A 23,331-nucleotide genomic window follows, 5' to 3' on the forward strand; every position below is an offset into this window, starting at 1 on the left:
CTATGTATGGATTGTCCTTAATATAATGTGTTAATAAAATGTACTGTATATTTTATGCGGTCTGGTAGTTTTTTGATAGGTACTCTAATTTAAAGAGCAGACAGTGATGGTGGATGGCCTATACTGGTTTCTTCTATATATCCTTGTATTTAACCATGTGTTTCAACTTGTGGCGTTTCGATGCGGCTACATGTGTTCGGTTCTCTTCCTCCTAGAAATGCATCATGAATATCGAAAACATTTTTCTTTATTTTTGGCAACATTTTAAGAGAAGCGATAATGGATTGGACTGCAATACAGAACAAGATCAAAGGGGGAGGCTGCTTTTTGTATTTCAATTTTTTTTTTATAGATGTATGAAAAATTACTAAAAACTATCAGATAAACAAATAAAAAACAAACAAAAACAAACTATTAATACCTCTAAGTAATCATATAACACCTACCATACAAAACATGCACGTACAGCAAGAAAAAGCGGTTAAAACAAGCACCTGGATAGGCAATTAAAATTTATTGGGGGAACCGTTCTGCTGACATTTGCATTTTGTGGTACAGGACATTGAGGAATCTTGGTGGCTATTGTGGAACTATCTCGAGCATGCCCTGCCAGATGATCGCCAAGAGTAGCCCACCTCTAGACAGCTGAGCTGTCAATGTCCAATGTCTACTTAACCAAACTGCAAGGTACCATTTATTTTGAAGCGCAATTTAAAAAAAAAAAAAAAAAAAAAAAAAAAGGGATTCACACGTCTATATCCAATAATATTCTCACCGACAGTATTAAAACAAGAAATAAGCATCTCAGCTTGCTTCTAGTAACAGTGACTGTATGCGGAATTGTAGCTCAGCTCCACTAGAATGAATGGGACTCACCTGCAGTCTCACACACAACCTGTAGAGGGGGCTGGTGTTATTTTTGCAAGAAAACTGGCAAGAGGGTACGCAAATGATCTCTTACAACCTCTGCCTCTAATGCTACCATGTGTTAGAAAACTGCCATGTGTTTCTGATCTCCAAAGCCCTTTAAGTGATGCAAGTAATCAGCACTAGCAAAACCAAAATGACAAAACACATACATGCTACGAATACTACAAAAGCGCTATCAAGTGTTCAGCAGAAAGTATTGCCCTCAAAGTAATACAATTAAAACACAGCAAGAAGATACTGATGGCTAATAAGTTGTCGACACGTAATAGAATAAAATTATTGACTCCGGGGAAGTGTATGAGGTTCCGCCAGCTCCTGTTTCGGGGGCCTGGTTTATTATTACAGTATTTCGGGATGAGTCACAAGATGCCAATAAATTAGACAGCAACTACATTACCCATCAGGCATCTGTATGTAAACGTCGCTGCTTATTTAAGATGGCCCAAAAAACCAACATGAATATATTATAGGTTAAAAGAGATACTAACGATGTACAAAAAAAACCCAGCTTCTGGGACAGGATGAGGAGGGAAGGGGTAAAAGGGGGCTTGGGCATAAATAAAGTCAGACTCTGAGGATCTCCAGGCAATTGTTGTAACAGATGGCAATCCAGTCTGGTTGGGTGCTTGCCCACTGGACGTTGTTGATCTCTCCTTCTGCTGTGTATGCCAGGATTGGGTCTTCAATGGCTCGTGGCATCTGCTGGATATCCCAAATCAGTGCCTGGTGATCATCAGCTAAAATAAGACACAGAATACAATTAAGTCAAGTATATCATATAAAGGATATTATTACTATGATCAGTCCCACTGTCCATCCTCAAACCATTAAAGGGGTTGCCCATTTCCAATTCTTGTAAAGGAATTCATTAAAGGGGTTATCACATAACACATGCTTATCCAAAGGAAGGGGATAAGTGTCTGACCGGCAGTGGTCCGACCGCTGGGGCTCCCACGGATTACAAGAACGGAGAACCAATGTACACCTGTTTAAATGGAATGGCAGCCCCATTGAGTTGAATGAAGCAGCAGCGTCAATGTGCGACTGGCGCTCCATTCGAACAGGGGGGAACATGGGGGCTCCATTTTTGTAATCCGTGGGGATACAGGGCTTAGACCCCTACCGGTCAGACACTTATCCCCTATCCTGTGGATAGGGGATAAGTATTTGTCATGGGAAAAGCCCTTTAACCATTGCCCTCAATTTAGGACCCTCTTCTTTTAGCCAAAGGACAAAGTATTTGTAAATTACATGTAAAGCCAATGGATTTTAATGATGGAAACTGGGTAATAATGCTTAGTTTCCCTGCTCCCAAACCCCCCTGCAGATTAGAGCAGATTACTGGAGATTCCAGCAGTAGCATAGCCTATGATCTGCTTATCAGGGACCTTTGTAACAAAAATACTTTTTTTGTTTTCAAAGTGGACTGCCCCTTTAAAGATGCAGATCACACAGGTAGGCTACTTTCACATCTGCGTTCTTGCTGGATCCGTCATGGATCAGCAAAATGCTTCAGTCATGATAATACAACAGTCTCATCAGTGAACGGATCCGGTTGTATTATCTCTAAAATAGCCAAGAGAAAACTGTTCCGGCACCACTGACTTACATTGCGAGTCGTGACGGATCCGTCTTGCTCCGCACCACATCATAGACAAAAAACACTGTTTGCAGCGTTATTCTCTCCACGATGGGGATGGAACGGAATGTATTCTGGTGCATTCTGTTCAGTTCAGGACAAAATAAAAACGTTTTCCTCCGCTATTGAGATCCTATGACGGATCTCAATAGCAGAAAGGAAAAGTGCAGATGTGAAAGTAGCCTCATACTGATGATTGGTTGCAAAATCTGAACCAATGTGCCTTCCATGTGCCTCGCATTATTAGTGAGGGGCCCCCATGCTTTACCCCCCCCCCCCCACCACCACACAAAAAAAAAAAAAAAAAAAAAAAACACACCACAAAAAAAATACTCGCTTGTAATGAGCTATGCACCTATGTTAAGCTTACATCACTGTACAATAAATATGCTTTATCCATATTACACTCGTAGTAAGTAAAGTAACTACGGCTTCATGTGGTTACTTACCTGCAGTACAGATGTGACATGAGGAATGTGGAGCCCAAGCAATGCCGTTCACACATGCACGGTGGTTATTGAGCCGCGCCACAGGGGTGCAGGGTACTCGTACATCCAGGATCACTACCTGTGGGAAGTATGGAAGGTTTTAGAGTTGTGCGAAGATCTGGAAAACACATGCACATTAATTCTTCTGTCCAACCAAGAAGTTTATGACTACTGAGATGTCTCACCTCCATTCCATCCATGGCCATGGTTGCTAGATAGTTTGGATCTTGCTTGTTCCAGCACAGTCTGAGCAGAGGATGGTGCTGTGGGTCTTCATAAATAATGGTGCTGTGCTCTAGGTGACGCAAGTCAAACATTCGTACAGAGCCATCTGCTCCCACTGATGCAAACATGTCCCGTCCACCGCCTGCTCGGCTAAACGCAATGTCATATACCTGTAATACACGGAAGCAAAGAAACCATTCACAACACGATCAATACTGCAACTGACCAAACTCGATGTGCCAGAAAATATTAGTCACTTATCCCTTAGAGGACCGGGCAATTTGAAGTTTTTTCACTCCCAGCCTTTATATTTTTCTGCACACAGCTTTGTGAGGGCTTTTTTTTTTGCAGGTCAAGTTGTACTTTCTAATGGTACCATTTACAGTTACATACAATTAGCGATGAGTGAAACAAGTACCAGTCAGAACCAAAGGCAAGTTCGGATACAAAGTTTGAAAGGTTCTCTGTACAGCATTAATTTTTTATTTTTTTTACGACGCTTACTATGCAGTAAAATTGTCCTGTTACCTTCATTCTCCAGGTCAGTACGATTACAACAATACCACAATTGTATAGAATTGTTTGCATTTTAACCACCTCACAGCCGCCCATCCTACATAATAAAAGCCATGTGTCCGTGTGTGTGACACCAGTTGTGCACTGGGCATGCGCAGCGGGGAGTCCAATCAGGACACAGCGCTCCACACACAACGCTCCATAACTGTTTAACACCTTCCATGCCGCGGTCCTTAGGGACCACTGTCTGGAAGGGGCTAACCATCGGGCTGCTGCTCTGCCCTGGCAGCGGCCCGATGCTTGAAGGGTTAAAGTCTCCCCCCCCCCCCCCCCACTGTGTGTGGCTGCCTCTGGTCACCAATGAGAATAGAGAGGAGTAGAATAGAGTGACTGTGGCCACTCCGCCACCAATGAATATAGTTAATGCTTGAATACAAAGGTAGTCTGCGTGTGACGGCTATATCCTATACCCGGGCCTCTATGTCGCTGCGATCCGCCGCAATTAACCCCTCAGGTCCACGGATCGCATGGTGCAGTCAGATGCCGGGTATGGTATATGGCCGGCACACGCAGGCTACGTTTGTCCCCAAAAAATGGTATAAAAAGTGATAAAAAAAAAGTCATATCCATCCAAAATTAACACCAATTAAACCGTGACCTCATCCCACAAAAAATGAGCCCCTACATAAGCCAATCGTCCCAAAAAAATAATAAAATTATATATATATATATATATATATATATATATATATATAGTTTTCAGAAAAAGGAAACACAAAAACATGATTTATTTTTTTCAAAAATGCTTTTATTGTGTAAAATAAAAATAGGCACATTTTAGGCATCGCTGTGTCCGTCACAACCTATAAAATAGTATGTGATCCAACCCGCCTGGTGAACGCCGTAAAATAAATAATATGCCAAAAGTGCAATTATTTTATCAACCTTACATCACAAAAAGAGTGTAATACCAAACAATCAAAAATTCATATGTGCCCCAAAATGGTACCAATCAAACCATCATCTCTTCCAGCAAAAAATGAGACCCTACCCTAAGACAATCACAATAATAATAATTATGTAAATCTAAAATGAATTATTTTTTTAATAAAATAGACTTATTATTAGGTATCGCTGTGTCAGTCACGACCTGCTCTATACAAATATCACATTATCTAATTGGTCAGGTGAACATTGCAAAAAAAAAAAAAACTAATAATAAAAACTGTGCCAAAACAGCCGTTTTTTGGTTAACTTGCCTAATATATATATTAGGCCTGCACAATATATCGCCAAAGCAATCGCAATTAATCGCCATATCACAATCGCCAATTGGCCGACCCAAAAATGCTGCAATTATATTACCATATTTTTCGCTTTATAAGACAAACTTTTTCCCCCCCAAAAGTGGGGGGGAAAATGGCAGTGCGCCTTATAAAGCAATGGTTGACTTTTTACGTGGTTGACAAGGATGCATCGCTGGCCGCTATGCTGCACAGCGCGGCCGGCGATACATCAGTTGCTGTGCGGGGAGGGAGGAGGGGCTGGAGGCAAGTCGTTATTTTAATGAACAAATGTTCTTTTATTTATTCTATTTTATTTATCTGTTCTGTGCAGTGCTATTAAGAAAATGGCAAGTTTTGTATTATGTACTTTTGCAGTAATGCAAATATGTTATTTCATTTAGTAAAAGATGTTTTATTTTGAAAAACACTGTGCATTTCAGTTCTTGAGTTAAAGAGGACCTTTCACTTGTATAAACTATGTGAACTGAGTATGCTGCCATATAGAGCGGCGCCCGGGGATCTCACTGCACTTACTATTATCCCCGGGCGCCGCTCCGTTCTCCCGTTATAGGCTCAGGTACCTTTGCTCCTTAAGTTATAATAGGCGGGTCTTCCCTTGTCCTGTAGGCTTCTCCTAGGCTGCAGCGCTGGCCAATCGCAGCGCACAGCTCACAGCCCGGGAGGTTTTTTTCTGCAAGATTTGCCATACTATGGGTGAATAAAACAGCTTAGATTTTCATCACAATTTGGAGTGCAGTCCTCTTTTTTCTCATAAATATATAACGGTAGATGCCGCGTTTGTGTGAGGGGAGGCTCTTGCACTGCCTACTTAAGGTGGGCGGGTAGCTCTCTCCTCACCTACATGATCTACTAGGTCGACGCATCCGGTGGGTTTTCTGCACGTGTCGGCGTGGAGCGCGTCTTTCAAGCAGCATCCTTAGCACGCGATCGGCGGTACAAAGTACATGAAGCCCGGTTACCAGGTAAGGTACATGGCATAGATCGGATGGCACAGAGATCCCCAGGCACTCCACGCAGTGGCTCCCACAGGGTAAGCAGGGGTCAGGGGCAGCCGGCAGCAGCGCATATAGTACAACTCAACACGTTCTCAGTAAGCGGGTATGATTTACATCAGGGTCATAATCCGCAGTTATCTCTTTCTGCATGGTCAGACCGGGGTTTTTTTTCATGCCTTTCCGCTTGTGCATTCTTTTATCAGGTGGGGGCACTTTGCATCGCAGTATCATCTCCGGTCCAGGCAGGATCTTCAAGTGTGCAGTCAGGTATTGGCTTGGTTACAGCTGGGGTTAAATAACCGTGCAGCATTGGGGTATACACTCATTGTGGTTATTGTTATTTAAGCAGAGTTTCCCACGGGGCGGCAGCCTGTGCTTTGTTCTGGATACAGCAAGGTAAAAAAAAAACTTTTAAAAAAAACTAACCCCTGCTGTGGAAAATGCTTGTGACCTATGACGAGCTTAGGTAGTTTCCAGATATCACGCTCGATATTGGGAGGAGACTGGCCATGATATAAGTGCATTTTTGGAGTTAGAGTTTTGATTAAGTCTGAGTTCTTACGATTTTAGGTACAATCCATCATTATCCTATTTCGACCAAAACAAGCTCCGTTACGATAACCACAAGTCAGTCACTCTATTGGACACTACGTGGAGCTCATTCACGTTTTTCAGAAGATTACGCAAGTCCGTCACGTCTTCGGACACGATTTAAGTCCTGTCACGACTTCAGGCAAAAAAAGAAAGAAAAAAAAAGAAATAAATTCCTCCAGTTTGTTTGACATTTTTGGGGCTCTAGCGTTAGTTTATGTCTTCAACTTGTTGTCATGTCGCATACATTTTTCCACATGTAGGCAGGCTTCACATTACTCACTACGCTGGTGGAGATAGTATCTTTCAATGTCATCACTAGGGGCTGGTGCAGGGACCAAGTATACTACTTCACGGGTGATCTGGGGTACTGGGCGCACTACTGCATGCTCTTTCGGGGGCACATTCGGGAAACGCGGTCAACATGTCTCGTACTATTTTAGATGGAATCATCACAGGATCAAGGGAGCCAGGGTACGGTCCCATCACCCAGAAGTCTCGATCTTCAGTCTGACTGGGATAACGCCCCTTCCTTGAGATCCTGGACTTTTCCTAAACTTACTGCTGAACTCCTGAGGAGAGGAATCCCTTTCCCTGCGTCAGCCAGGAAGGCTGAATTATATCGTCTATTGCATTCGGAACCAGGCCCCAGTCAAGAAACAGTCTTGATGAACATGATACAAACGTCAATCACTCAGCTGCACGCTGCGATTAACAACATGTCTTCATCTATGTCCAACTTCCAGTCTAGACTCGAGGCTTTTGAAAATAGGGCGTCTGCCTCCACTTCAGTCATTCAGGGTCCGGTGGTCCCATCTATATCCGATGCCACGTCCGTTAATTGCCCGTCTACTTTTCCTAACATAGCCCCGTCTCATTTCATTCCAGCTAACAGAAGAAAATACATCTTAGATGGTAAGGATGTTAATCTAGCCTCATTATTGATAGCTACTCATGAGGTTCCCGACAATAGCACGTGGCAAGTGTCGGTCATACTAAAATCCAGGGATATCAGACTGAACAGGAAACTTAGTATTACGGAATTCGTATTGGCCTTTACAGAGATGTGATTTGTTCAGTATCCCCCATCCGCAGAGAGGAGTTAGACCTTTATCTATACAAGGTGGTGGACCTAGGACATAAATATGGGGGTACTGCTTTCTATGAGTACCACCACTCATTCTCAGCCAAAGCTGCAGCATTATTAGCCCAATTCCAGCATACAGTTGATTGGGCGGTTATTGATACCGAGTTATTCTGTCGGCACTTCGCCGGGCTAAAAGCACCTGCATGTATTAACGGTGGTTCCTATTAACATTCATCATAATGGTGTTCAAATACCAACACAGATGGGCAGATAATCCCATTCCTAAGAGCTCCCTGAATCCATTTTTGTCAAAGACTCTCTGGGGTGGATAAGTTAGGTCGGTCCATTAAATATTTAGGAAAGTCGCAAATCTGCAATAATTTTAATGCAGGGGGTTGCTTCTATAGTCAGTGCAGGCTATTGCACCTATGCGCCAATTGTTTCAGGGCACACCCCCGGGTCACATGCCCACAAAAAGGTCACAGTTCCACATGACTAGGCGTGGTTAGCATAGACACACTTGCTGATTATATGACGAGTCATCCAGAACGGGTTAGGTTTATTATATCTGGGTTTTCATCAGGTTTCCATACAGGTCAGGTTGCCTTACCCTTAGGCACCTTTTGAATGCAAAAACTTACAATCAGCCATGAGGGACCCAGAGGTAGTTTCTCAACGGATCCAGTCCGAACTAGGGAAGGCTTACCTGATAGAGCCATTTTTTCAAACCCCCGTTTGAGTCTTTTAGGATCAATCCCATAGGGGCGGTCTCCGGGAAATTTTCTAATAAAAAACAACACATTTATGATTTGTCAGCTCCACATTCTTCACTCACACCCAGTCTCAACTCACTCATTCCAGCCGAAGAATTCATGATGAAATATTCCTCCATAGATGAAGCTATCAAGGTCATTCTGTCTTTGGGCAAACAGGCATGGCTCTCCAAAGCGGATATTACTGACGCCTTTAAACTCTTCCCCATACTACCTCAGTTGTGGCAGTGGCATGGGATCAAATGGGATGGATCTTATTATTTCGCTAACAAATTAACGTTTGGTTCTAGATCTAGTCCGTGGCTATTTGATCAATTTGCCAAGTGCCTGCATTGGATCTTGGAGAACAAATTTAACGCATACCACGTCATACATTATCTGGACGATTTTTTACTGATTGAACCTCCTTCTCAGTCCCCTCGTGACCTGAACACATTGACTCAGGTTTTCAGGAATCTCAGGGTACCAGTAGCAGATAATAAAACTGATGGGCCAGGCACCAGGCTAACCTTTTTAGCCATCCAATTAGACACAGCTACTTTACAGGCCAGTATGCCCGAGGATAAGTTGTCAAGAATCAGAGATTCGGTGCACAGGCTGATTCAGGGGGGAGTAACTTCTAAAGTGGAACTACAGAGCCTCTTAGGGATGTTAAATTTCGCAATGAGGATAATCCCTCAAGGAAGATCATTCATTTCTAGGCTCCTTCGGTTGTTGCCTTCTGCTACAGATCAAGAGGCTTTGATTCAGCTCGATCACCAAGCCATGGCTGATCTCATAATGTGGGATCAGTTTTTGATGCACTGGAATGGAGTGTAGTTATTTATACCTGCGGTCTCCAATGACTCCCAGGTCATACACACAGATGCCTCTTCATCTGTGGGGTTCGCAGCAATATATGGTAAAACACTGGATGGCAAGTCGTTGGCCGCCTGAAGTAACTAGAATCCCAGGGTTTTCGAAATCCGCAACCCCCCTTTGAGATTTAGCCCATAGTTGCATCAGCTCAGGCCTGGGGTAGTCTTTGGGCAAACCAAACAGTGTTGTTTATTTCAGACAATACTTCCGTGGGGGTCTGGTAAACAAAGGTAGATCAGCATCCGGGGAAATTATGTAGTTTTTGAGACGCTTCATGTGGTTGGCATTACAACATCATTTTCATTATGAAGACGTGCACATTTCCGGGAAGGCAAATTTGGCCGCAGATGCATTGTCCAGACTTCACGTGCAGTCTTTCTTCCAGGCTTCTCCGGACGCAGATCCATTCCCTACTTAAACGCCAACTCACAGCCTCCTCTACATGGATTGAGGCAACACTTGGAAATTGCTAGGTCACTCATTAATCAGTCATGGTCTAAAAATACACTGAGGAATTACAATACTGCCCGGGCGCACTTTATCAGATTCCAACGATTGTTTCCGCAATCTGAGCTAGATCATGTTTCATACATTTTAGCATTCATCGCATATTGCCATAAAACTCAAACTATCCTATTGCACGGTCAAATTATATTTAACCGGTATCCAATATTTCTGGTATATAGTCCACCCTGACAGACCGTCATTTTTAGCTCACTCCATTAAAGCAGTCTTGAAGGGTATACAGTGTACGACGGTTAAACAAAAAACGTTGCAAAAGCCTGTCACAGGGGAGATGTTTAAATCTCTGTCTCATGTTGAATAATGAGCCTTTTGGGCACTACACCAGCCTACTAATTAAGACAGCGATATATTTGAGTTTTTATGGTTTCCTCCGTCCAGGCGAGTTTACATGCTCAGGTTCTTCACCAGATTTCCTACAGAAGAAACATCTCACCTGGGATGGTTCTTATTTCTCACTTTCTTTACGCCATTCCAAAACCGCTTGGCCGGAGGAAATCCTACAAGTAAAAATATTTTCCCACTGGGAATTCTTGGTGCCCAGTAGCAGTTCTACACGGTTGGTTAGACACCATCAAACATGCCACAGTACATTCACTACCATTAGCACACGGCTTCGCTCCTCTTAGTATTCAAGTTTTCTTGAAGCATGTATGGATTCTGTTATCCAACTTAAGGGTAAATCCATGGTCAATCACCGGGCATTCTTTCAGAATAGGCGCAGCATCGGCTGCGTCAAAGAACTATACACCGGCTGTTATACCAGGTATATTCCCAATCCGCTCATAGAAATGTCTGTCGCTTTTCAGAAACTGTTGTTGTAATTGTGTATAACATGATTTCTATTTGCTCCACTTGTGTCTAGGGTTTCCTTTTTGGCCCCTTTAGGCTATCCTTCCGTAAGCAGTTCTGCCACATCTCCACTGTTAGCCGACCCGATCACAAGTATAGGCGCGGTAGACGCCACATTTGTGTGAGGGGAGGCTCTTGCACGGCCTACTTAAGGTGGGGGGTAGCGCTCTCCTTACCTACGTGATCTACGAGGTCGACGCACCCTCCCACCCATAGCCCTCATGTCCTCTATCCTAGGGTGGCCCCCTTTAGGCTATCCTTCCGTAAGCAGTTCCACCACATCTCCACTGCTAAGTGTTAGGTATCACACTCTGATAGTCGACCCGATCACAAATATATTAATACATACACACAGACACACACACACACACACACAAAATGCACAACTACCTGTAGCAAAAGATTTCTATACTGCAGGAATAACCCAAAAAGTAACACGCCCCCTGCACCGCTCACACCAGCACGCCGACCAATCAGGACACGGCGCTCCAAATGCCGCCTGCACCATCCACACCTGTGCGCCTGCAAGCAGGTCAGAGGACCACCATTTCTGTTAGTCAGTCCCAGCCGCCATTTCTGTTCGTCAGTCCCAGCACTATCAGCCATATAGAGAGGAGCCCCTGTCAGCAGTCTGACCTACCAGCAGTCTCAGCACCAGCAGTCAGTGCCAGTCGTACAGCCACCAGTCACAGTGCCAGCAGTGTCAGCCACCAGTCAGTGGCAACCATCAGTCAGTGCCACCAGCCACAGTCACCAGTCAGTGCCAGCAGTCTCCGCCACAGCCACCAGTCAGTGCCAGCAGTCTCAGCCACCAGCCGCAGCCTGCAGTCTCCGCCACAGCCACCAGTCAGTGCCAGCAGTCTCAGCCACCAGCCGCAGCCTGCAGTCTCAGCCACAGCCACCAGTCAGTGCCAGCAGTCTCAGCCACCAGCCGCAGCCAGCAGTCTCCGCCACAGCCACCAGTCAGTGCCAGCAGTCTCAGCCACCAGCCGCAGCCTGCAGTCTCCGCCACAGCCACCAGTCAGTGCCAGCAGTCTCAGCCACCAGCCGCAGCCTGCAGTCTCCGCCACAGCCAGTCAGTGCCAGCAGTCTCAGCCACCAGCCGCAGCCTGCAGTCTCCGCCACAGCCACCAGTCAGTGCCAGCAGTCTCAGCCACCAGCCGCAGCCTCCGCCACAGCCACCAGTCAGTGCCAGCAGTCTCAGCCACCAGCCGCAGCCTCCGCCACAGCCACCAGTCAGTGCCAGCAGTCTCAGCCACCAGCTGCAGCCTCAGCCACCAGTCAGTGCCAGCAGTCTCAGCCACCAGCTGCAGCCTCAGCCACCAGTCAGTGCCAGCAGTCTCAGCCACCAGCCGCAGCCTCAGCCACCAGTCAGTGCCAGCAGTCTCCACCACAGCCACCAGTCAGCAGTCTCCGCCACAGCCACCAGTCAGTGCCAGCAGTCTCAGCCACCAGCCGCAGCCTGCAGTCTCCGCCACAGCCACCAGTCAGTGCTAGCAGTCTCCGCCACAGCCACCAGTGAGAAGGCAGGGACAGTTCCCAGGTGCCCCTGCCTTCTAGATCGCTGTATACACAGCGCACAACGAGCGCTGGGTATACAGATAAGGTAGCGATATGCGCTTCCTGCCCAGTCCTGGTGGTCATGTGACCACCGGGGGCCAGGAGTGTGCAGGAGCTGTGTGTTCCATAGACCTTGATCAGCCCTGCACTGAGGTTGTACAGTGCTGTATACTGCTGTACAGACTCTCTGGGGGTGTATTTCCCCTGTAACTGGGACTACTATGTCAGCCCCAGTTCCAGGAGAAATCAATAGTTATGGGGGACGTAAAGAGTAAAATAAAAAAATAAAAATAAAGTGTTTTCAAAAAATTAAAAATAAAAATAAAAAAAAGGTTTCACATGTAAAAAAAAAAAAAAAAAAAGTTCCCCAATTAAGTAATCACATTTTATTTTTATAATAGAAAAAATAAATAAGACATATTTATTATTGCCGCGTCCATAACGACCGGCTCTATAAATATATCACATGATCCACCTTGTCCGATAAACACCATAAAAAAAAAATAAAAATGATAAAAAGCTATTTTTGTAACCTTACATCACAAAAGTGCAACTCCAAGTGATCAAAAAGGTGTATGTCCCACAAAATGGTACCAATAAAACAGTCACCTCATCCCGCAAAAAATGAGCGCTAGAAAATAAAAATTGCTCAAAAAACAACAAAAAACAACAACTAAAGCTCTCAGAACATGGAGACATAAAAATAAATTTTGTTTCAAAAATGCTATTATTGTGTAAAACTTCAATAAATAAGAAAAAGTATAGATATTAGGCATCGCCGCGTCCGTAACAACCAGCTCTATGCTCTATAAAAATAATCACATGACCTAACCCCTGAGGTGAGCACCGTAAAAAAAATAAAAACAGTGCCAAAGAAGCCATTTTTTGTCACCTAACATCACAAAGTGCAACAGCAAGTGATCAGAAAGGCGCCTGACCCCCAAAATAGTACCAATCAAACAGTCACCTCATCATGCAAAAATGAGATCCTACCTAAGACAATTGGTCAAAAAATAAAAAAAGCTATGGTTCTCAGACTATGGAGATTTTGTTTGGTTTGAAAAAATGCTATTATTGTGTAAAACTTAAATAAGGAAAAGTATACATATTCGGTATTGCCATGTCCATAACGATCTGCTCTATAAAAATGTCACATGACCTAATCCCTCAGGTGAACGCTGTAAAAATAAATAAAAACTGTGCTAAAACAACCAATTTTTGGGTCACCTTGCCCCATAAAGTGTAATAATGAATCATATGTACCCAAATATGGTACCAATAAAAACGTCAACTCTTCCAGCAAAGAACGAGCCCCTGCACATGACTATCGGCATAAAAAAAACAAAATATGGTGTTCAGAAAATGGAGCCACAAAAACAATTTTTTTTTCAAAAATGCTTTATTATGTAAAACTGAAAAAACAAAGTAGACATATTTGATATCATTGCTCTATAAAAATAGCACATGATCTACACTGTCAGATGAAAGTTGTAAAAAATAAAAAAATAAATTGAGAATTAAAAAAATAAATAATGGAAAATGTTGGATTCTTTTATAAATAAAGGTTAAATATATTGGCTCAAATTTACCACTGTCATGAAGTACAATGTGTCACGAGAAAACAATCTCTGAATGGCGTGGATAAGTAAAAGTGTGTATTATTATATACAGTGACACGTCAGATTAGCAAAATTAGGCTCTGTCAGGAAGGGGGTAAATGGCCCGGATGTGAAAGTGGTTAATACCGAAAAAAAAATTAAAACCTTGAAAAAATATATATTGTTTTTAATCACCATATTCTGTCCTCCATAACTTTTTTGTACTTATGTGTACGGAGATGTGTGAAGGCTCTTGTGAACTCTGTTACAGGAGCGAGCGGCTCCCGCTTCCGGACTGCTCAGATGCCGTGGTAACATTTCACCACGGCATCTGAGGGGTGAAATGTATGCAATCTAGGGTTGTTGTGGGTATCGAAATAGATACTTTTGTCCCGGTATCGTATCGATACCGGGATTTAATATTAATCGATACTAGGCTGCCCTACTGCACAGCCTAGCATCAGAGCGTGCTCAGGTTCCCTTAGCAGCACAGGGGAGGAGTCGTCGCTCTCTCCCTCCCTCCCTGTAGCCGCCGCTGCCAATAAGAAGAGAGGGGCGGGCGCACTGCACCACCAATGATAGTAGAGATACTTTAACAGGTTCAAACATTGTAAACTAACTATCAGGATATGGCTGTAGCGCTGTCCAATTAAAGCGTAGAGCCAGGGAGACTGAGTTTTTTTTCTCCCTGGCTGTGACGCGCTGCGCTTTGATTGGACAGCGCTACAGCCAGGGAGAAGGAGACGCCCATTGAGAAAAAGGCTAGTCTCCTCCCCATTGCTCCGATGCTAGCAATTAGCATACAGAGCTGGAGAATATACCTGGGCCACAGCGGGCGAACGTTGAGGCGCCCAGGAATAATAAGTGCAGTGAGATCCCTGGGCACCGCTCTACATATCCTGATAGTTAGTTTACAATGTTTGGACCCATGAAAGGTCCTCTTTAACCTTTAATACAGGAGGCGGGTGCGGCAGAATAACATAGCCGGCACCCGACCTCTGACAGGGAGCAGCACCTGAGGGGTTAACTGCCGCTGATCTGCTGCCGACACCCGCTTTCTGTGTTAAAGGTTAATTGTCATTGGTGGCGCAGTGTGCCCCCCCTCCCAATATTAAAATCATTAGTGGCAGTGGCCACAGGGGCCCCTCCCCTCCTTCATTGGTGGCAGTGGCAGCGTCTGATCAGAGCCCAAGCAGTGTAATCCTGGGGCTCCAATTGGTTACCATGGCAGACAGGACGCTACTGAAGCCCTGGCTTCCATGGTAATCTCCCTGCTGCTGTGTGTACTATGCACAGGGCAGCAGGGAGAGTGTGAAGTCCTATTCACCGTAATAGAGCTCTACTAGGGTGAATAGACAAGGGATTAAAAGATCCCAGGTTCTAGCCCCTAAGGGGGGAAATAGTTATTAAATAAAAAGTAAACCACCAAAATATTACCTATAAATCACCTCCTTTCCCAATTTTACATATAAAATATATAAAACAATAAATAAACATATTACATATCGCCACGTCCGAAAAGTCCAAACTATTAAAATAGAAAAAAATAAAAATCTCCTATGCGGTAAACGCCAGAACAGAAAAAAAATAATTTGCGATTCGCCATTTTTTTTAAATGCGGAATGCATGTGTTTTTTGGGTATTTTATTTCTTTCACGTGGTATCGAATGGTATCGAGTATCGCAATACTTTTTTATGGTATCGAAATAGAATCAAAATTTTAGTATTGCAACAACCCTAATGCAATCAGCCACATGGTTGTTTGAAACTGCAGAAGCCCTGTGGCTATGGCGTCCGCTGCGGTGGAGGTAGCAAAGGGGTTGGCTGCGGCAACGTCAAACCAGGCCAACCCCCCCCCCCCTCCAATTCTTGCACAAACGGGTTATCTGACAGGGCAAGAGTGGGAACAAAACATTATTACTTCTGGTTTGATGTGGACAGAAGCCATAACACTGGAATGGCGGAACATTCACAGGTGAGTGACGGTTGCTTTTATATTTTTTTCCTTACACATCCCCTGCCTGTAATTAATTTAACATTTTGGTCGCACAACACCTTGAAACAGGTGGCCAAAACATTGATATCTGCCCACTAGTTCAATCTCAGTGGGTGCCTCCTTCAGCTGCACCACAGCATGGGAAGAATTCCCACCGCCTACTGGTTTCATGCATGTACACATTATATACTACACAGCTGGCCAGTCCCACCTGTGCTATCTGCAGCATCTCTACCAGAACAGCAAGCAGGTCTCACCTCTTTGTCGTGAGCAATAAGCTGTGTTTTCACATGACCAGACACTAGGTTGACTCGGCCAAGAACTTGCCCAGTCTCCAGACCCCAGATGGTACATGTTGTGTCAATGCTGGAAGTTCCTAGGAGCAATGAGAGACGTCTTCAGGATACACAAAAGTTTTTTTCCTGTCAATGTTAAAGTGGCAGGAAGGCGCCTTTCACACCAAAACCAGGGTTCACAACAGGAACCTCTTTGACACAGCAAGGTGCACATTCAGAACACTCACCAAGTAAATTGGGATCTACTTCGTTCCAATCAAAAGATGTGAGAGGTGCGCAGAAGTCTGAGTTCTTGTTATTGTTCAGCAAACACTCCAAGCGGGTCTCCGTCTCTCCAACCTGCAGAATAAACCAGAACAGCTCAAGTGGACCCTATCACGACAAGTAACAGAAACTCCGATGGCCTGTGAGATGTACACACATACCCTCCAGACACGCAGATAGTCCCCGCTTGTAGCCAGCAGGTCGGGATATACTCCTTTGGTGTCAGGAATCCACATGAGCTTTGTGGTGGGATACGGATGGTCAAAGGTGTTTCTGCAGATAAACTCGGAGCTCTCCTCATCCAGGCCGACCAGCTGCACCTGTATGGAGAAATAGGCTACGTACAGTGACACATCTCAGAGTAGTATTCCATAGGTTAGTAAAATATACTGCCATATGAACGAACGCTCCTATGTAACAATAGTGAGTCTGGCTGTTAGGGACACACTGCCAATATTATCAACAAAAAAAAAAAAAAAAAACAACAACAGATGTGCACATACATGTGTCTGTTTCACAAATTATAGAACATGTCCTGTTCTCGTTCAAGAATAGTCATTTCTAGTAACAGGAGCGAAAAAGAAAATGTGAAATACACACGGAAGGTGTCCGTATTTTTTTTTTTTGGTGGACCGAAATACAGACACGGATGAGGCCTTTATGCATATCAAGATGCTAAAAGCCCCCCAGACAATTGCTCTGGTTGGGTCTTAAAAATACATATACTTAAATATTACTTTATTATAAATACAATCCCAAATACCTTTCATTAGTTATAATGGCTCGTTGTTTCAGATCAGATGAAACAAAATGCTGTCCTATTAGTGCACACAAAACCTGTCCTAATACCACAGCAGAACAAGTTACTTCACAACACTGAGCTAAAGAGCTGCCTCATCCTCCTCTCTGCTCTACTTGTCAGAGATTATGATCCTGACTACAGATAAGATCGTCAGCTGAATCTCTGTGGGAATGGAGGTGATGAGGAGACATGAAGTACAGAGAGGACTGTGGTAACGTGGGGCTGTGGTGATGGAGACTACATACAAGTGCTGCTGCCCATTAGTCACATCCCCTCTTCTCTGTACTTCATGTCTCCTCATGAACTCCATTCCTACAGAGATTCAGCTGAAGATCATATTAAAGGGGTTCTGCACTCATTTAACTGATGATCTATCCTCTGGATAGATCATCAGCTTCTGATCGGCAGGGTCCGACACCCGGGACCCCCACCAATACAGGATAGATCATCATTTAAATGAAAGTGCAGAACCCCTTTAAAGAAGTTGTCCGGTCCCAAAATCAAAATTCTTTCTAGCCTACTTTCACCCCTGCGTTAGGTGCGGATCCGTCTGGTATCTGCACAGACGGATCCGCACCTATAATGCAAACGCTTGTATTATTCTGGCCGTTTGCATTATTCTGTCCAAAAAAAGTCTAAGTCAAAACGGATCCGTCCTGACTTACATTGAAAGTTAACGGGGGACGGATCCGTTTTCAATTGCACCATATTGTGTCAGTGAAAACGGATCCGCTCCCATTGACTTACATTGTAAGTCAGAACGGATGCGCTGCAAGCAGCGTTTTGGTGTCCGTCTCCAGAGCGGAATGGAGACTGAACGGAGGCAAACGGATGCATTCTGAGCAGATCCTTATCCATTCAGAATGCATTGGGGCTAAACTGATCCATTTGAACCGTTTGTGAGATCCCTGAAACGGATCTCACAAACTGAATTCAAAACGTCATGTGCTCATAACACCCCTCACCATCCACACATATGCCCCCAATACCCGTTTTTCTCTGTCTGAGCTTTCCTGCCCCCCTGGAAGACATCACATTATCCTGGCAGATCTGTTTACTTTCTCCCCTTCTTGTTTTGTTGAATACATAACTTTATTGCTACACAATCCTGGCTGCACTGCACAGAGATGAGTCACAGGCTGGCCACGCCCCCACTGCTCTGCCTGCAGCAGCTACTCCATCTATAACTCCTGTGTCTTTCTACACCCAGACAGGAATCTACTTCTCACTCAGTATCTATATCCCATTACTAACTGTCCACAGGCTCTGCCCCGACATGTGCATCTAATCCTATCCTGTGTGATACAGCCTGCTGAGCTGTGTATCTAATCCCATCACTGACCGTCTGCAGGCTCTTCCCTCACATGTGAATCTAATCCTATCCTGTGTGATACAGCCTGCTGAGCTGTGTATCTAATCCCATCACTGACCGTCTGCAGGCTCTTCCCTCACATGTGAATCTAATCCTATCCTGTGTGATACAGCCTGCTGAGCTGTGTATCTAATCCCATCACTGACCGTCTGCAGGCTCTTCCCTCACATGTGAATCTAATCCTATCCTGTGTGATACAGCCTGCTGAGCTGTGTATCTAATCCCATCACTGACCGTCTGCAGGCTCTTCCCTCACATGTGAATCTAATCCTATCCTGTGTGATACAGCCTGCTGAGCTGTGTATCTAATCCCATCACTCGCTGTCCACAGACTCTAACCTCACTAACTCCAGAGGGTGATAAACAGCTGGAATCAGCAAGCGTATCCAATCACATCTGTATCTAATCCTATCCTGTATGTGTGCCTGATACACATCCTGTTGTGTGCGATACTGTCTGCTGAGCTGTGTATCTAATCCCATCTTCTATGATACTGCCTGCTGAGCTGTGTATCTAATCCCATCACTGACCGTCTGCAGGCTCTTCCCTCACATGTGAATCTAATCCTATCCTGTGTGATACAGCCTGCTGAGCTGTGTATCTAATCCCATCACTCGCTGTCCACAGACTCTAACCTCACTAACTCCAGAGGGTGATAAACAGCTGGAATCAGCAAGCGTATCCAATCACATCTGTATCTAATCCTATCCTGTATGTGTGCCTGATACACATCCTGTTGTGTGCGATACTGTCTGCTGAGCTGTGTATCTAATCCCATCTTCTATGATACTGCCTGCTGAGCTGTGTATCTAATCCCATCTTCTATGATACTGCCTGCTGAAGTGTATAGCTAATCCCATTTTGTATGACACAGCCTGCTGAGTGGTGTATCTAATCCCATTTTGTATGACACAGCCTGCTGAGCTGTGTATCTAAACCCTTAGTGCTGTTTTACACTGGGTTCCCACCTGAGCGTTCCGAAAGGAGCGCTCTGTATGCGCGATTGTACCGGCGTTTACAATCGCGCATACAGAGACAAGCGAACGCCCATTGTCGCGCGTTTCCGAAAGTCTATGTACGGGAACGCACGTCAAAACGCCCCAAAGAAGCTCATGTACTTTTTTGAGCGTCGGGCGTTTTACAGCGCGATCACACGCTCTGTAAAACGCCCAGGTGTGAACCATTCCCATAGGGAAGCATTGGTTTCTCCTTGTTGAGCGTTTTACAGCGCGTAGGAATGCGCTGTAAAACGCTCAGGTGTGAACCCAGCCTTACACGAGCGAGTCCATTGCGGGAATCGCGCTCCGGGTGTGAGTGTGATCCTCCGCTCTGGACTTGCAGGAGCGCACGGCATTATCATGATTTATAATGCGATGTGTCTCTGCTTGGCCTTTTCTCCACAGAATCATAGTGACATAAAGCTGTCAGTATGATTCTGTAGAAATAAGGTCAAGCAGAGACACATAGCATTATACATCATGATAATGCCCTGCGCTCCTGCAAGTCCAGAGCGGAGGATCACACTCACACCCGGAGCGTGATTCCCGCAATGGACTCGCTCGTGTGAAACAGCCCTTATGCACACGACTGTATACATTTTGCAGTCCCATTGAGTTCTATGGATTTAAGGTCCTCATTTTGAAGACCAGAATAGGACATGTTCTGTCTTTACTGGAACTGACATACAGATGTAAAAAACACACTGATGACGTCCATGTGCTTTCCACATACGAATGTCAGTTCTGTGAAAGATGGAACATGTCCTATTCTGGTCCTCATAATGCAGATCTAAAACCCATAGAACTCAATGGGACTGTGAAAAAATGTGAATCGCACACGGACAGTAACCTTATTTAGTGGATCCGCGACTTGCAGACCGCAAAACAGATACGGTTCTGTGTACGAGCCCTATCACTTATAATCAGTGCCCATAACAGTGACGTCCGCCGCGCCCCCCCCATAACAGTGACGTCCGCCGCGCCCCCCCATAACCCCACTTGTGCCATCCAGCGCCCAACTTGTGCCATCCAGCGCCCAACTTGTGCCATCCAGCGCCCCCTGTGACATGCACAGCATAGCGATCAGCCTCTGTGGCTGATCACTATGCTGTCACTCCTGCAAAGTCCTTACATTGCGCTGTGCAGGGGTCAGTACAGGCTTCACATAGAAGCCTGTACGATACAGAGAGCGGCCGGCGGTGCTGCACATTCAGCCTAGTGCGCTGTGAAGACTGCCGGTCGGCACTTTCTCCAGCAGGAGGTGGCGACGTCACTCATGACGATCCGTCTCCTGCTGGAGAAAGGAAGAGAAGAAGACGCACTTCGTCCGGAAAAAAACACTGAAAAGCCATCTGGAGGGACCACGTGACCGGGAGGAAGATCTCAGCAACGGCTGCACTCTTGAAGGTAAGTATGTGAGCAATAATCATTCCTCCACAGGTTAGCTTGTAATAGCAAAAAAAAATAAAAAATGTAAGCCCGGAGAACCCCTTTAAGCTGTATTTAGGATCATAATTCCTGACAAGCAGAGCAGAGAGGATGAGGCAGCTCTTTAGCTCAGTGTTGTGAAGTAACTTGTCCTGTTGTGTGATTAGGACAGGTTTTGAGTGTACTGATAGGACGGCGGCCATTTTATTTCCCCACCCTCTCTGGTGGCTGGGACAGTGCAAGCAGGACCACCGCTGCTGGATTGCAGTGGTCGTAACCATGGAAACAAGCAGTGTATAATGTGATGGAAAAATGGATCCAGCCAGCAAAGAAAGCAATATGGGCAATAACAATACATTAGTAAGTGCCTTGTATTATCTTTCTCTACGTGATAAACGCCACTTGCTGACGTGAGACAACCCCTTTAAGCGTCTGCCATGTTGGGTCGGGGAGAACCCGCCCTTGAGCATCGGGGAGCTCCTATACCCTCCACGTCTCATGGGTGGAGGGGCCTCCGTTACATCACTGCAAAAGGGCCACAGGCCATCTCTGTAAGGGCCCCTTCAGTCAGACCTCCACCAATCGGATGCTGATGACAAGTCTCTAACATCAATCTTTGATGCGGGAGACTCCTTTAAACTGACAACTTTTGTTTCATGACTTGTCGGGCGTCATATTAGCAAATAGACAAAGATTTCCAAAGGCGTCAAACAATTCCCTGCCAGCCTATGGCACAGTGGCCCCCTCCTCTAGGGCTGGCACAATATACAGACATAGGACGGGCAGCCATAGCAGCTCTGCACCGGGTCCCAGCTGTGGACACTGCATTACTGGGGGGCCACACCGGAGCCCATACTGCTCACCTTATTGTTATACTCCTCCACAAAACTCCCCAGAGCCAAGCGGAACCTTTTGTCCGGCCTCACACTCCAGTTCATGGCGTACACGGTCCATGGCGCCTCGTACTTGTAGATTTCCTTCCGTTTCCCGTGCAAGGACATGGTGGCGGACAGCTCAGATCGTTACCGAGAACACAATCACCCAGATCTCTCCGGAGAACACAAGGACGCATGCGCGAAAACCCCAACCTGGCTTACGCGGACAGCCAATGAGAGTGCGCGGCTAAGGTCCTCGACAAAAACACTCCTAGAGATAGAGACAACGCTGATTGGGTGTAGGCGGAAAGTTTCCATTCAGTGGGCGGGGTCCATAACTGCGTCTGCGGATTGGCTGCATGCGCGTGTCAAGCCTCACTTTCACAATGCGCGTCATGAAAAGTGCGCGCTGAGAAGATGATTGGGGGATGTAAATTAAGAGGTGTATGAGATTTCCTGTGAGTTAGGTTTCTGAAAGATTTTTGTAGTTTTTCTGATAAGTTTTAGTATTTTTAGTTTCTTTATAAAAATATTTATATAAAGTAGCTCATAGACGTCTATTGGTTTATAGTGTACCGGTATGTGCCTTAAAGGGGTTGTCCAAGAATTGAGCGGGTGTTTGCTAAACCCACCCTTTCCCTTACGTCCTAACCAGTGGCACAGATGGGGGGTATTCTGCCCCTGTGGACTGGTTAGGACAGGTGGAAGTTTTAATGAACAAATAAAAAAAACACTGGCATGCACACGCCCTCCCTGCCCCCAATAAAGAGGGGCGTAGCCCTCATGCTATTGTGTTTTTCCCTTACGTCCTAACCAGTGGCACAGATGGGGTATTCTGCCCCTGTGGACTGGTTAGGACAGGTGGAAGTTTAATGAAAAAAAAAAAACACTGGCATGTACACGCCCTCCCTGCCCCCAATAAAGAGGGGCGTAGCCCTCATGCAGTTGTGTTTTTTTCTATCCTGCGGACAGGACGGGACGGGTGGTGCACTCCCCCCCCCCCCCCTCGGGGGGGAGAGTGTATTATTTTCCCCTTTTTTGATATTTTTGTTCCCTTTGGGAACTAAGCCGCTCCTTCTATGCGGCCGGAGGACGTGTCTCGGGCCTTGGCTAAGTTTCCGCTCCTGCACTGAGCCCTATCACGCTTGGGCTTACCTCTTTGCCAGGTGGTGTGGCCGGGGCAGGAGCGGGAGCTGCTGGAGCGGCGGTAGCGGCGTCCGCATGTTCTGCTGGGCGCCGCCATCTTGCGGAAGTGACGTCGGGTGACGTCACTTCCGGGTCTGTCTCCGGAGCGCTGCTGCGCTGCCGGGATTGTTCTTTTTGATTATTTAGGGCCGTGGGGGGCCCTTTTGAATGTTT

General features: G+C 45.5%; 1 protein-coding gene across 1 annotated transcript; it reads right to left on the reverse strand.

Annotated features, from left to right (window-relative positions):
- Nucleotides 1–229: 229 nt before the first annotated feature.
- DCAF7 (DDB1 and CUL4 associated factor 7) lies at nt 230–22,200 on the reverse strand. Its single transcript, XM_044296337.1, has 7 exons — nt 21,961–22,200; nt 16,659–16,817; nt 16,461–16,572; nt 16,195–16,313; nt 3,243–3,452; nt 3,019–3,136; nt 230–1,667 (listed from the first exon to the last, which is right to left on the reverse strand). The coding sequence occupies exons 1-7, from the start codon at nt 22,096–22,098 to the stop codon at nt 1,495–1,497; spliced, it is 1,029 nt and encodes a 342-aa protein (XP_044152272.1). The 5' UTR covers nt 22,099–22,200; the 3' UTR covers nt 230–1,494.
- Nucleotides 22,201–23,331: the final 1,131 nt, after the last annotated feature.

This window comes from Bufo gargarizans, chromosome 6 (assembly GCF_014858855.1).
Source record: "Bufo gargarizans isolate SCDJY-AF-19 chromosome 6, ASM1485885v1, whole genome shotgun sequence".
NCBI classification, from domain to species: domain Eukaryota; kingdom Metazoa; phylum Chordata; class Amphibia; order Anura; family Bufonidae; genus Bufo; species Bufo gargarizans.